The sequence below is a fragment of the Diceros bicornis genome, chromosome 34, assembly GCF_020826845.1.
Source record: "Diceros bicornis minor isolate mBicDic1 chromosome 34, mDicBic1.mat.cur, whole genome shotgun sequence".
NCBI lineage: Eukaryota > Metazoa > Chordata > Mammalia > Perissodactyla > Rhinocerotidae > Diceros > Diceros bicornis.
The window spans coordinates 31,543,649-31,558,806 of NC_080773.1; the positions used below are offsets into that span (position 1 = coordinate 31,543,649).

General features: G+C 47.4%; 2 protein-coding genes across 12 annotated transcripts in view; both read right to left on the bottom strand.

Annotated features, from left to right (window-relative positions):
* The window catches only part of LOC131397369 (leukocyte immunoglobulin-like receptor subfamily B member 3), a 69,828-nt gene that overhangs the window by 19,942 nt on the left and 34,728 nt on the right, over window positions 1-15,158 (bottom strand). For 2 of the 10 annotated variants that reach the window (XM_058530176.1, XM_058530174.1), the window contains exons 9-10: window positions 1,513-1,565; window positions 315-727 (exon numbers count right to left, since the gene is read on the bottom strand). The exons of 1 other annotated variant lie outside the window; for it this stretch is intronic. In XM_058530176.1, coding sequence (XP_058386159.1) covers window positions 386-727; window positions 1,513-1,565 — 395 coding nt within the window. In that variant the 3' untranslated portion in view covers window positions 315-385. Of the gene's footprint in view, window positions 1-314; window positions 728-1,462; window positions 1,569-2,316; window positions 2,440-15,158 lie in introns of those variants that run through there. 7 more of the 10 variants (XM_058530178.1, XR_009216754.1, XR_009216755.1 and 4 more) reach the window with 7 other exon arrangements.
* Window positions 3,327-6,436, bottom strand: LOC131397387 (leukocyte immunoglobulin-like receptor subfamily A member 6). 2 transcript variants are annotated; one of them, XM_058530224.1, is made up of 7 exons: window positions 6,216-6,436; window positions 5,963-5,998; window positions 5,509-5,796; window positions 5,052-5,350; window positions 4,545-4,823; window positions 3,938-4,237; window positions 3,327-3,368 (listed from the first exon to the last, which is right to left on the bottom strand). In XM_058530224.1, the coding sequence occupies exons 4-7, from the start codon at window positions 5,287-5,289 to the stop codon at window positions 3,364-3,366; spliced, it is 822 nt and encodes a 273-aa protein (XP_058386207.1). In that variant the 5' UTR covers window positions 5,290-5,350; window positions 5,509-5,796; window positions 5,963-5,998; window positions 6,216-6,436; the 3' UTR covers window positions 3,327-3,363. The 2 variants fall into 2 exon arrangements, with proteins under 2 accessions (XP_058386207.1, XP_058386206.1); XM_058530223.1 differs by having other exon boundaries at window positions 5,509-5,998.

Sequence of the window (15,158 nt, forward strand, 5' to 3'; positions counted from 1 at the left end):
TCAGTCATGTTTCTTAATTTTCCTATTTGGCAGGATTGATGTGTAATATTTACATTATCATTCAATTTAAAACATGCTTTCATTTCAGTTTTGGTTTTCTCATTTCACTCATGGATTATTGAAGAGTCTATTGCTTTACTTCCATAATGTGAGGATATCTGTTATCTTTGATGGCAGAATCAGGTGACTCCCAAAGTGTCCCAGAAGTTCCTGGTGGTCCATGTTAGGAGTCCAGGCTGGCTGGGGGTCATTAGGAGGTGTCCACTGGGGGCAGCTCCTGTGCCTTCTGGGGTCCCTGCAGTCTCCCTCCCTGGAGGTTGGGGTCTAGGTCCTTCCTGGGCTAGTGGATGGCCAGAGCAGCATACACGCTGGATTTCGCTGGAGGCTACTCTGACTGGGAGGAAGGGGGTGTTGTCTCCCGCCTGAGGGTCCAGTGGTTCAGCTGTGCATAGGTCACGTCCTGGGGGTCTTCAGATGCAGCAGCCTGGAGCAGGGGCAGAGTGGCAGATAGACATGCGGTTGGGGTGGGGGTCAGCCTGGGGTCCAGGAGACAATGGGACCCACCTGTCTGTCCATCTGTCTGTCCTCTTCTACTTGTGTGTCCTTCACGTCCAGTGATTCCTCTGACGGGGGAAGGAGAGGTGGCCACTCCCTGCCTGAGTCTTGATCTTGAGTGGTTCACCTGGGCATATGTCACTCTCTGGGGGTCTTCATCCTGGGGGCCCTGCTGGAGCGAGACAGAGGAACAGAAACAGTGTCTCCCTGACCCCAGTGCTGACCTCCTCCAGTCAACTGTCCACACTGTTACAGAGTGAGGTCACTTCCTGATGGAATCTTCAGGGACGTTCTGAGCCTTGGACATCTGGATGCTTTCTACAGTTCTGATTCTTATCCTAACATGCCATCTTTTGCTCATTTGGCTTCAGCCATGTGGCCCATCTTCCTGAATAAGCATGTTACTGCCTGAGGATCTTTCCACCTGCTGTTTCCTCTGCCCCCCTATGCACTCTATCGCCTTTTCTTTACATTATTTTCCTTCACAGCACTTTGCACTCTAGGAGCCCATGTATTTGTATGTTACCTCTCACCCTGGAGGGGAGCTTAAGGAGTGTGGAGACAGTTTTCTCACTGCAGCACCTGCAGCACCTGAATGGAGCTGGGTAAACAGTGAGCTCCCTGTGCACATTGTTGGGTGAATGAATGAAGGGGGCCTAGGGGACTTGTGGGTGATTCACTCATTCCTGCATCCTCTTGAGACCTGGGGGTGCAGCCCAACAACCAGAAGGTCAGACAGAGGATGAGGATCCAGGAAAGGGGACCGCATAGGAAGGGCCATGAGATCACAGAAACCAGGAGGAGTGAAGTCACAGCAGGACGACCCAGGGTGCCCGAGAGGAGAAGTCAGTGTGGGACGCTGCTGAGAGCTGGGTGATGTGAGGACAGGAAGTGCCCATTGGATTACGTTTGGCAACAGGTAGTCCCTGGTGTCCTGGACAGGAGCAGGGATCTCACCAGATGGTCCAGCTCCACGCCCTCCTCAGGCCGTGTGTCCTTCACAGCAGCATCTGCTGGGGCAGAACAGGGGGTGTGTTTCTTGGCAGGATTCCCTGAGATCTCTCAGGGCTGCAGCCCCCCTCTGCTCCCAGACGGGCCACTGAGACCCAGGGGTGAGGAGATGTGCCTGAGGTCACTCATGTGGGATTTCAATCCTTCTCACCCCGAATCCCCAGACCTACCCAGCCTATGCCCCCATGGCCTCCTGAAATCTCTATGCCCACCCCCCAGGGTGGCCCCTTCCCTCCTCTCACAGAGGATCTCTTCCTGGGCCTCAGCAGCTGGGCTGGAGCTGGGGGAGGAGACAGGAGTGTTAGGGGCAGAGAGGGGGCTGAGGGTGGGGTGGGAGTCTGGGGTCTTTAGGGCAGGAATTTCCTGATCTGCAGGCCTCTGTCCTTGGGCTCTGGGTCTGCAGCCCCTGCAGGGAGTTGGAGATCAGCCTGTCTCTGGGCAGGGTCACGATGGACAGAGTCTCAGCCCTGGGAGGTCATGACCATCGCCCTCCATATGTGATTCGAAAGAAAATAAGGAAACCTTAACACATACTGGTGAGTATATTTCAATATTTCAAAGATTCAAAAGATAAAAAACACCTTAAATGTGTACATGTGTGCTGTATTAAGTGTTTTCTTTAGGATTTTCTGATTTGAGATTCTGGAAAAGTCTCTTTCTAGGCTGACCTTCCCATCTATTTGGTTTCCCTCTGGCTGGTGCCCTAGCCCACCTCCCCCTGTGACCTGGGTCACCCTGTTCCCTACCTACCTGATGTCCTGTGTTTGCCCCGACGCCGGTGTCAGATGAACAGGAGGAGGAGGAGGAGGAGGGAGAGCAGCAGGACAAAGGCCACCGAGACCCCGATTAGAGCCTTTAGGTACCATTTGAGACCTTGAGCATGGGTGACATCATGAATGAACCAATGATGCCATTTAATTTAGTGCCCACTGAGTGCCGGGCATGTGCTGGGGTCTGTGCATTCATCTCCTCTCACTCACAACAATCATGTGACAGGGGACTGCCACCCCCACCCAACCATTTCACAGATGAGGAAACTGAGGCACAGAGAGGTAAGACATGTGCCCCAGGTCACCCATCATGAGGTGGCAGAACTGGGACTGGAACCCAGGACTGTGGGTTCCCTTGTGGGTTTTTTAAATTATTTTTTATGTTCTCCCTTCCAGGGAGAACACCAGTGCAGAGACCTGTGCACCAAACCCGATCCCTCCCCCTGCTCCCCCTCTCCCAGCCCGGGTCCATCTCCCGCTCTGCAGAGAGCTGGCCCCCCACGTGGGGCCTGTGTGGACATGGAGTGTGTCTGCATCTTTGACAGGCAGGAGGGAGGGCTGTGTGCTTCCTGAGCTCTAACAAGGCCAGCCCCCAGGCTGAGGGCTTTCACCCTGAGGAGGGAGGCGGGAGGCTTGTTGTGCAGAGAGGAACCTGGGACTCAGAGAGGAGCATGATGTGTCCAAGATGCACAGGTGGGAAGTAGCAGAGTGGGGTTTGAACCCAGGGGATGTTCTTTCCCCAACTCTATGGCTGCTCCTGGGAGGGCTGAGCGCCCCTGAGCTTATGGAGGACTCAGACTGTGTCCCTACACAGTGTCCAAGCAGCCTTCTCGGACTGTGCAATCGGAGAACTTGGTCCCCGTGAGAAGGAGAAACTTTTCTCAGGTCACCATCTCAGGAAGTGGCTGAGCCAAGACCAGACCTGAGCTCCTCCCACCCACCACCTCCCCACAGAGACCCTCACTTAGCCACTGTAGGGCCTGACTCTGTGGGGGGTGATCGGCCGATTCTCAGAGCCTCCTGGGGATCAGCCTGGGAGGTGAGGGGGTGGTTGTCATTCTTCCCACTTCAGCCCGGCTGCCCCTCCCCCAGGCTGAGCCCCGACATCTCCCTCTGCCATGACCACCCAATCCATCGTGTGCCCAGCCTCAAAGCCCCTGAAGCCCTGTGTTCCCTGATGTCTCTGCCTGACTGCCAGGCCCCTGGGAGACAAGCCATGCCAGAGTAGGAGATCCTGGTCCCACTGGTGATCCAGTCTCTGCTACTCACTGCTCTCATGTCTCTGGGTGAGGGGATTCTGGGACTGGACACTGGATGAGGATCAGGACGGGGTGCCCCTGGCCTTTTCTCCTTTTGGTCAGCCCTGGGTCCTCTCCAGCCTCCTCCACTCACCACAGAGGTAATGGACCTCAGGGATGAGGATGAGGATGAGGCAGGGATGGAAGTTGCTCTGGTTTTTTCCATCCCTCTGAGAGGTGAGGTTCCCCTCTGGCTGACTGGCCTTCTTTGGCCCCCTCACTCTCATCCCAGTCCAGAGCTCCCCTGGGGACAGACCCTGAACTGACTGTGAGGACACAAAGGGGAGGACTGGGGCTCTTCACCTGAGACCCGGAGCTCTAGGGGGTCACTGGGGAGTGACAACAGGTAGGGTGAGGTGCTGTGTGAGCTGTAGCACCTGTAGGTCCCCTCGTGGTCTGAGGTCACAGGACTGATGGTGAAGTTGGCCTGAAAGGGTGCAGCCGTGTCCTGCAGATGAAGGTGCTGGGGAGGAGCAAGTGTCCCCTCCTTGCACAGATGGAAGGTATGCAACCAGATCTCAGAGCGACACTGCAAGGTCACATTCTCTCCCCAGGACACTGAGGGCCCCGGCTGGGCTGAGAGGGAGGGTTTCTCATACATTCCTGGGGGAGAGGAAGGTTGTGATGTGTAGAGAGCTGCACCTTCCCTACATCCCTTGACCCCGAGCTGAGGGACCACTGTCCTCTCTCCAGGGACTCTGTCTATGACCCCCTCTCACCTCCTCTCAGTCCCTCGGGGTGGATGTCTTTTATCTCCTTGCCCCTCACTCCCCCTTCCTCCCTCCCTCTCCCTAGACCACTGCCCCATCTCAGCCTCTGCTCCAGGACACTCTCCCAGGACCCCATCACCACCAGGGGTGACCCTGGGTCCAGCACCCTGAATAGACAGTCAGGACATGGGGCTCCTCACCCGCGATCAGGATGTCCAGGGTGGCACTGGGGGCCGACCACGCATAGGAGAGGTGGTGTCCACTGTAGCATCTGTACTGGCCCCTGTGGGTGTGGTTCACATGGCCCAGAGGGAAGTCGGGGCTGTGCTGCCCATGAAAACGCTGGGGGGGTGTGAGCCCCTCGACTTTGGTCAGACAAAATCTGTCAAAGCCGGCCTCTGAGCGACACTGGAGGGTCAGGTTTCCAGAGAGCACCAGGGAGCCTGGCTGGGCTGAAAGGGAGGGCTCCCTGTACACACCTGGAGAGAAGGGCCACTGGCATTGAAGGGGACGCGCGCACCCCACATTCCACACTGGGACCTGCAGTGAGAGTTCTCACTGGTCCCTCCCCAAACCTCCTGCTCTGTGGTTCAGTCCCCAGGAACCCATGTCACCAAGTCCCCATTGCCTGCAGGGCTCCACTGGGCACACAGCTCAGGTCAGTCATTTTGGGGTCCCAGGAAAGAAATAGATCAGGGGGCCCTCACCTGTGACCTCGAGATGCAGAGGGTCACTGGGGAGTGACCACACATAGGGGTAGCAGCTGGGAGAACCATAGCATCTGTAGGTCCCCCCATGAGAGGTATTCATGGGGCCCACAGGGAAGACAGGCTGCCCCCTCCCAGGATAGGTCCTTGATTCCACGTGTTGGGGCGGGTCAGCTCCTCCCTCCTTCAGCAGATGGAAAGTGTCCAATGTGATCTCTGAGCTACAGGAGAGGGACATGTTCCCTCCTGATGCCGCCACAGGGACTGGGTGGGCTGAGAGAGAGGGTGCCCTGTACTTCCTGAAGGAGAAGGAGGGAGCTGTGTTAAAGGGGGACCATCAGCCCACATACCTCAGGTGTGTACTGTGAGGGCTGAGGTCTCCTGAGTCCCCGCTCCATTCCCTTCTGCCTGTGAGGAGGAGCCCACAGTGGGAGGGGACCCAGATCCTCCCCCTCACCTGTCACCACCAGGGACAGGGGGTCACTGCGCTCTGACCAGCCGTTCCAGCTTGTGTGACATGCACACTGATACAGCCCTGCAGTGTGTGAGCTCATAGATTTGATGGAGAAACTGGTCTTGTTGCTGGAGCCCTGTGGGGCCTCTGTATCCCAGGGTTGAGGGACCCTATCTCTATACAGATGGTAGATGTCAGCCTGCAGAGACCCCTGACACCAGATGGTCACAGGGCTCCCCATGGTGACCATGGGTCCTGGGTCAGCCCAGATGGAGGGTTTGAGGGGAGCTCCTGGAAAGAAATCAGACCTGAAGTGTCAGTGGAGTCCTTCTCCCCTCACCTTCCCAGCTGTCACTCAAGGCCCCTCCCAGACTGGTTACCATCAACCCAGACCCTCTGTCCTCCCAGCTGCTCAATGGCGTTCCTTTGTCTGAAGAAGGACGTGTGGAGGACTCACCTGCCTGTCCTCAGTTCCACGGACCCCAACACAGCCCTGGAAGAGAGTTCCCTGTGAGAGTGTGTCCCCTAATCCACACACAGAAGGTCCAGGCCTGGTTGGCCCCTGAGCACTGGGGTCAGATCTGGGGCTGTGTACACTCTCCTTCCCCCAGAAATTCGGCCCCCACCAAGCCTCTTGAGTCCTGGGGTCTTGGAGATCAGGACCTGGGAGGGGAGGAGACACTATCCCTCCTTTTTTCCCCAAAACTCACCAAGGGCAGAGGATGGCAGTGAGGGTTGGGGTCCTGATACTGCCTCCCATGGTCCCCAGTGGTGCAGACAATTTATAAAGTCCACAGAGCCCCGCAGGACAGACAGACAACAGGGGTGTGACAAGATCCAGTCTCTGTGTGACACATCACAGGTTCCTCATCTGTGGCCTCACAGGAAGGGGAACAGCCTCTGCCAGGGCCTCACTCTGTTCTTCCTGAAGGATGGAGCTGAAGAGGCAACAGGCTCAGCGGACCTCCCAGACCAGATCTGAGTCTCTGCACACCCACACGCTCTGCCTCCACCTCACGCCAAACCCAAATCCAGAGAGCGACACTGGTCCCGGAACATAAGGCTTGGAGAAGGCAGGGGAGGATCAGCCCAATTTCTGTTCCAACTCTGACTCTGCCTCTTATAGAGGCTTTGTGACCTGGGGCAGATTACTTCCCTTTTGAGCTTCTGTAAATGCAAATTTTCTTCCTTTCTTTCATGAGTCAGGCAATCAGTCAGTATTTATTGAGCAGTTACCATGTCCAGTCATGATGCCGGATGCTGGAGAGTCATTGCTGAAGCTGACAGAGTCTTTCTTGGGACTCAAGGGGCTCAGATGAATGGAGACAGATATTATAGATATTTAGGTGGCAAATAATTCAGTTATAGTCTTGGTTTTTATTACTATTTTTTATTTATTTTTTCTGTGAGGAGATCAGCCCTGTGCTAACATCTCCCAATCCTCCTCTTTTTTTGCTGAGGAAGACTGGCCCTGGGCTAACATCCATGACCATCTTCCTCCACTTTATGTGGGATGCTGCCACAGCATGGCTTGCCAAGCAGTGCATTGGTGTGGGCCCAGGATCCGAACTGGCGAACCCCGGGCTGCACAGTGGAGCGTGCACACTTAACTGCTTGTGCCACCGGACCAGCCCCCCCCACCTTTTTTTTTGAAGTGTTTATTTATTTACTTATTTTTTTTTTGTGAGGAAGATCAGCCCTGAGCTAACGTCCATGCCAATCCTCCTCTTTTTGCTGAGGAAGACTGGCCCTGAGCTAACATCTATTGCCAATCCTCCTCCTTTTTCCCCCCTTTTTCTCCCTAAAGCCCCAGTAGATAGTTGTATGTCATAGTTGCACATCCTTCTGGTTGCTGTATGTGGGACGCCGCCTCAGCATTGCCAGACAAGCGGTGCGCGCCCCGGATCCGAACTGGGGCCACCAGTAGCCGAGCGCGGGCGCTTAACTGCTAAGCCACGGGGCCGGCCCCTATAGTCTTGTTTTAATACAAGCTGGGAGAAAAAAATAAAACAAGGGACAATGAGATTCAACAACAGGTAGATATCCTGCAACTTGCATCCTGGCTGTGAGGGGTCCTTCTGGTGAAGGAGTGACCCAAGGCATGAGCAGGGTCAGCCCAGAGGTGGAGGTGGGGCATCCTTGACCAGAAAGGTCTGAGCTGTTCTCAGAATTGAGAGCAATCAGAATCCTGGGCCTTGTCACACAGGATCTTGAGCACCTTGCCAGTACCTTGACATTTATCTTTAAGACAATGGGAAGATTTTAAGTAACAGACAATATGAACACATTTCTGTTTAAAAAAGACTACCACCACGTGGAAAATGTAATGCAGGAAGGCTCTATTGATAATTAACTCTATTAATAATAAAACTGCAACATTAATTTGGCCCCTGGATAGTGTGTTGATCAGTATTTTAAGTTGTTTATGTGGTTTTCTCATATAACCCTTACACAAACCTATAACACAAAATACATTTACAGTTGGGTGGAATGAGACAGGACAGCTTCTTGGTACATCAGGTTGGAAAGGAGTGGGCTAGGTTCAGACTGGCTGAGGGAGCAGCCAGAGGAAGGCACAGAATTGTTAAGTAGCTCAGCTTGTGTGTGTGTTTGGGGGAGTATGTGGTTAACTGTGATGAGTTTGGTTGAGAAGGAGAGTGTGTTCGCTGGGGCTGGTGAGTTTAGCTCAGACCTGATCATTCACAGCCCTGAACATCAGATGGTGCAACTTGATCTTTTTTGAAGATGAAAGTTGCTGGAAGGGTTCTGAGCAGGGCAGGATCAGACCAGATAGGGTTATTATAAGAGTCCTTTGGAGGCAGTGAGAGGAATGAACTGGAGAAAGGAGTGGGGGCCTGGATGTGAAGACCAGGAAGGTGAGACAGATGAGATGTGATGACACAGATGAGATGCCCTGAGTCTTGTGATGGATCAGGGATGTTGTTAAGAAGGACTCAAGGGGCGTGGTGGTGTGGATTTGATGATTGGATGTGAAATGTAAGGCTGTTCCACTGTCTGCCTTGGTGCCTGGAGAAGCCAGTGGGGCCATCACAGGGAGGAGGACCCTGGGGAGAAGAAGGCTTGGGGAGATGCTTAGGAGACTGATCACCATTTCTCAGAAGAAGGTGTAGCCCTCCCTCCTGACCTGGGATTGCGGATTTCCTTCCCCCTAAACACTTCCCTTCACTGACTTCCCTGTTTCTAAAGTCAGTACCATCTTTTTCTTCATCAGCCTCCTTCAAAACCTCTGAGTCATTTCTGCCTCCTCAGTGCCTCTTCCTTCTCTGGGCAGAGCTCATCATCTCATATTGTGATTCTTTCTCCAGTCACTGGGTGAGAGCACGGGTTGGAGGCAAAAAGGATTTTAAAAAATGACACAGACGCAGGCATCTGTGAGACAAATCATATCATTGATCTCCCAGCAAAATGAGATTGATATTAATGAAGAAAAAATATTTGAAGAAATAAAAGCTGACCATTTCATAGATTTGTTGAAAGTCCTAAATTTACACGCCCAAGATGTTCTGCAAATGCAAAATAAGATAAGCTTTAAAAACCATGCCACACGTCATAATTCTAATCAAGATAGTGAAAACCAAAAAAAAAAAAAAAGTTGAAATCCTCCAGATAAAAATGCCATGAAACACAGAGCAAAAATGATTTGAATGATTACAGATTTCACATCAGAAACTGTCGATGTCAGAAGATGTTAAAAGTTCTGTAAGACAAGAAGAGCCAACCTGGAATTTTCTAGATGTATTCTTCTGGAATGAAAGCAAAATAAAATCATTCAGAGAGGAAGGAACACTGAGAGAATTTGTTGCGAGCAGACCTGCTCTAAAAGAAGTAAGGAAAGTTCTTTAAGCGGAAAGGAAATAATTCTAGAGGGAAACTTAGAAATTCAAGAATAAAGGAAGAGTAAAAAATGGTAAATATCTAGGTAAATGTAGCAGCATATATTTCTCCTCTTAAGTTCTTTAAATGTGTTTGGCTGTTTAAAGCAAAACTGATGACATTGTCTGGTGGGGTTTTAATGTATGTAGATGTAACACACATAACAGCTGCAGCATAAAGTGGTGAGGATGAAAGGACCCACACAGTGGTAAGGCTTCTACATTTCTCTTGAAGAGGTAAAATGTTAACTCTGTGTAATTAGGTGTGTACATTATAATACCTACAACAGCCTCTTAAGAAACAACATGCAAAGAGTTCCAGTTAGAACACCAATAGATAAATTAAAATGGAATACTAAAAAGTATTCCAAAAAGCCAAAGAAAGCAGGAAGGGAAAACTGAAGAACAAACAGTAGAGGGGATAAGCAGAAAACAAAGAATAAAATGGTAAACCAGAAAAGAACCTTCAATAAATACATTAAATATAAATGGTGAAAGCACAATTAAATGGCAGAGATCATAGGACTGGATTAGCAACAATAAGTGAGACCCAACTCTATGCAGTCTACCGGAGGTTCACTTTAATGCAATGATGTAAATAGGTTAAAGGTAAGAGGATCAATATATTATGCAAACATTAATTAAAAGAAAGCTCAAGTGGCTAAGTTTCCTGTTGCTGCTGTAAGAAATTACCGCAAACTGAGTGGATTTAAACAACACAAATATACTATCTTACTGTACTGGAGGTCAGAGGTACAAAATCAGTGTCACTGGTCTAAAGTTGGGATTTTAGCAGGGATGGTTGCTTTTTGTGGCTCTGCTATGAGAATCAGTTTCCTGGCCTTTCCCAGCTCCCAGAGACGCCTGCAGCACTGGGCTCCTGACTCCTTCCTTCCATCACTGCAGCCTCTTGATTCCATCATCACGTTTCCTACCACTGACTCTGACCCTTTTGTCTCCTTCTTACAAGAAGCCTTGTGATTACATTGGGCTCACCCAGATCATCCAGGAAAATGTCCCCATCTCGAGGTACTTAATTGAGTCACATCTGCCAAGTCTCTTTTACCACATAAGGTAACATAGTCACAGGTCTCAGAGATTAGAGTGTGGATAGCTTTGAAATTCAGGAGGAAGTAGCATTATTCTATCTACCACAATGGCTATACCATGTGAGACAGTACAATAGAAGATATCAGATAAAGCAGACTTTTGAACAGGAAAATTATCAGGGATAAAGAAAGATAGTACATAATGATAAAAAGTCCAACTCACCAAGACGACGTAGTAATCCTAAATGCGTGTGCAAAAAACCACAGAGCTTCAAAGCCCATAAAGCAAAAACCGTCAGAAATGAAAGGACAAATAAGTACATGAACAATTATAGTTTTGGACTTTACACACTTTAAATGGAAATTGAGCAAATAAATGGCAAATCAGCAAGGACACAGGAAACCTGAACAACACTAGGAACCAACTTAATCTAATTGACACACAGAGAACACTCCAGCAGCAGTAAAATAGACACTCTTTCCAAGTGCACATGGAACATTGGCCGTGATAGTCCAGATCCTTGGTTATAAAACAAAGCTTAACAAATTTAAAATAATTAATATCATATATCACTTCTTTTATAATGGAATTTAAGCAAAAGTCTATTACTAGAAAGATATCTGGAAAACCTTCAACTATTTGGAAATTAAACAACACACATCTAAATAATCCATGGGGTGAAGAGGAACTCAAGGAATATTGGAAAATAGTTTAAACTGAATGGAAATGAAAATACAGCATAATAAACATTGTGGGGTGCAGCCAAAGCAGAGTTTATAAGAAAAGCCAGAGCAGTAAGTGCTCATATTAAACATAGAATGGTTTCCAATCACTAAACTAAGCTTCCATCTTAAGAGACAGGAAAAAGAAGAGCAAACTCACCCCAAAGTAAGCATAATACAATCATAATAAAGGGCAAAAATTAATCATACTGAAAACAAAACACAGGAAGAAAAATCAATGAAACCCAAAGCTGATTCTTTAAAAAGACCGACAAAATTGACAAACCACTAGAGTAATCATGGAAAAAAGAGACAAGACAAAACTTGCCAACATCTAACATGGATGATGGGATATTACTACAAATAGGATTATTTTTATTAATGAATAATTAATAGGAAGAAAGAGAATACTACTACAAACACCTCTGTGCTTGTAAATTTGACAATTTGAATGGGCCAGTCTTGAAAGATACAAACTACCAAAACTCACTCAAGAAAAAATCGTCTGATATTCTTGAAAAATATTAAATTGCATTTGTAGGGCCGGCCCTGTGGCTTAGCGGTTAAGTGCGCGCGCTCCGCTGCTGGCGGCCTGGGTTCGGATCCCGGGCGCGCACCGATGCATTGCTTCTCCGGCCATGCGGAGGCCGAGTCCCACATACAGCAACTAGAAGGATGTGCAACTATGACGTACAACTATCTACTGGGGCTTTGGGGGAAAAGTAAATAAATAAAATTATTAAATTGCATTTGTAGTTAAAACAACTTTCCAACAAAGAAAACTCCTGGTCACAACGGTCTCACCGGCATGTACCACCCAACATTTGGAGGAGAATTAATACAACTCTTCACGATCTCTTCCAGCAAGTAGAAGACAGAGGAACTTTGCAACAATTTTATGAGGCAAGTATTACTCCAAACTCAAATCAGACAAAGATGGTTCAAAGTAATAAAGGTGTAGGCCAACGTCTCTGAAGAACATAGATGCCAAAATCCTCACCAAAATCTTGGTAAATAGGGACCTGGCCCTGTGGCGTAGTAGTTAAGTGTGCACGCTCCGCTGCTGGTGGCCCAGGTTCCGATCCTGGGCGTGCACTGACACACTGTTTGTCAGGCCATGCTGTGGCGGCATCCCACATAAAGTGGAAGAAGATGGGCACGGATGTTAGCTCAGGGCCAGTCTTCCTCAGCAAAAAGAGGAGGATTGGCAAGGATGTTAGCTCAGGGCTGATCTTCCACATACACACTCAGAAAAAAGAAAGGAAAAAAATATTGGTAAATAAAAGTCAGCAATATAGGAAAAGGACAATATCAGAACCAAGTGGAATTTGTCCTCAGTTGCCAGGCTAGTTCAGCATTTGAAAGTCAATAAAGGTAATCCACCATGTTAAGAGACTAATAAAGAAAAACCACGTCGTTACATACATACATGCACACAAAGACTGGATAAAATGAAACAAATGCTCAGCTGTACAGGAATAGAAGGGAATTTCCTTAATCAGATAAAGAGCATCTATGATTTATGTTTAGCTAATATTATACTGAACAAGTGTTATATGTTCTGAGTATGGTTAGGACAAGGCAATGATGGTCTCACGACTTCTATTCAGAACTGGCTGGTGCAATAAGGAAAGTGAAGGGAATAAAAGGCGTACAGATCGAAATGAAAGGAATAAAATTGTCTTTATTCTCACTCCACATAATCATGTATGGAGGAAATCCTAAGGAATCTACAAAGGAACTTGTATAACTAATAGTTGAAGGAGCAAGTTCTCAAGATATAAGATTGATATTCAAAAATCAATTGAAAAAATCAATTGAATTTTCTTCTATAAATTCACAGGAACAATTGGAAAGCAAAATTAAACGACAATTCTATTTATAATAGCTCCAAAAACTATAAACATGTAGGGATAAATATAAGTATAGATGTATAAGATCTGAAGACTGAAAACTATAATACTTAGCCAAGAGAAATTAAAGAACTAAAAAAAAAAAAAAAGAAAGAAGAGGCAATATACCATGTTCATTGATTGAAATTCTCAATATTGTTAAGATATCAGCTCTCTCTAAAGTGATACATATTCCAAGCCACCACAAACAAAGTTTCAACTAGCTTTTTAAGCAATTGATGGGCTGATACTAAAATGTATGTGGAAATATACAAAAGAGCAACAATAGCAACAAAATTCTGAAAAGGAATAAAATTGGACACTTCTTACACCGAGACTTCCTGTGGAAAGAACAAATGTAATGGGCAGTGTGGTATTTGCATAAGGACAGGAGGTAGAAAAATACACAGAAGGGAGATCCCATAGGTTGGCCCGCACATAGACGACCCATTGACTTTTAACAAAGGACAGAAGTGCTTCCTTGAGGAAAAGATCATCTTCTCCACAAATGGTGCTGGGACAACTGGACATCGGATTGGAAGAAAATGAACCTTGGCCTTTACCTCACACCGTACACAATAATTCACGTGAAATGGATCATGGATGTAACTGCAAAAGTGAAAACCATAAGGCGTCTAAAGAAAAAACTTGAAGAAAATCTTTACAACCTTAGATTAGACAAAGATTCCTCAGAAAGATACAAAAAGCATAAATAACATCAACAGTAAAATTAATTGGAGTTTATAAAACTAAAAACTTTTGCCCTTCAAAGGACAGGTAATGGAGGAAACAAGCCAGGCTAGGAGAAAAAAATATATATATACATATATATATATACTGTGCATTTGTGTATCTGATAAGGGATTTGTTTGTAGACTAAATATGGACTTTTACAAATGGTAATAAAACCCTCCCACACGAGCAAAACAGTTTGAACAGACATGTCTCAAAAGAAGATATTTAACTGACCAATAAGCACATGAGAAAGTGCTCAATAGCAATAATCATTAGAGAAATGAAAATAAAACTGAAAGGAGACATTAATAAAATGGAGGAATTTTAAAAAACATTCTAGTGCGTGAAAGAGGGCAGATACAGGAGGGTACATACCTTGTGATTCTGTATTAATGAAATTCTAGAATTGGCAAGACGAGTACCTAGTGAAGAAAGCTGATTGCTGTTAGCCTCAGTCTGGGTTTGGGGGGGCACAGACTGACTAAAAACATCACCATGGAATTGTAGGAGTGATGGCAATGTTTTGTATATTGATTGTGGTATAGTTGTTACATGAATTTCTACATTTGCCAAAGCTGATCAAACTACACACTTAAAGGGGGTACATTCTTTTTTTATTGATGTCTTAATAGTTTATAACATTGTGAAATTTTTGGTTGTACATTCTTGTTTGTCAATCACCATATACGTGTCTCCCTTCACCCCTGTGCCCACCCCCCACCCCCATTGCCCCTGGTAACAACAATACAGTTTTCTCTGTCCATGTGTTGGTTTATATTCCACATATGAGTGAGATCAAAGGCGGTACCTTTTATGTTGAATATTCACACAGGTATATACTAGTTAGGCTCAATCAGTGTCCATCCCAGCAGGGCTGAAATCAGCTTGCAGCCACATGTCCGATGCTTCCGTGAGGAATGATACAACATTAAGGACTCTTTGTTGGTCTCTGCTGCTGACATGATGAACATCCATCAGTGTCTGTAGTTGGATCAGTCTTGGTGACAGGCAGTCCATGACACCAGGATCATGAAGAGCCTCCATCTCTGCCGCCATGGCTGTCCTTCATATCACTGTGTAAACACTGGGATGACGAAGAGCAGAGGCTGGCTAGTATCTGCTGATGAGCCATCCTGTCCCCTTGGTTGTTAAGGACCTTGTCCACAGTGGTGCTCTCTGGGGACATTAATATCTGATTCAAGATTCAGTGCTTTGTGCCCACTCCTGTACATCTGTCCATACACATGGCTCCTTCCTGGATATCCTTGTCTCCTCCATTCAGTTTTGCTCCTTCCAGTCCCCTGACCGTATAGACAAGGTATTTGCTACTATCCTGGAGTCCGTGTACACCTTTCCATCTA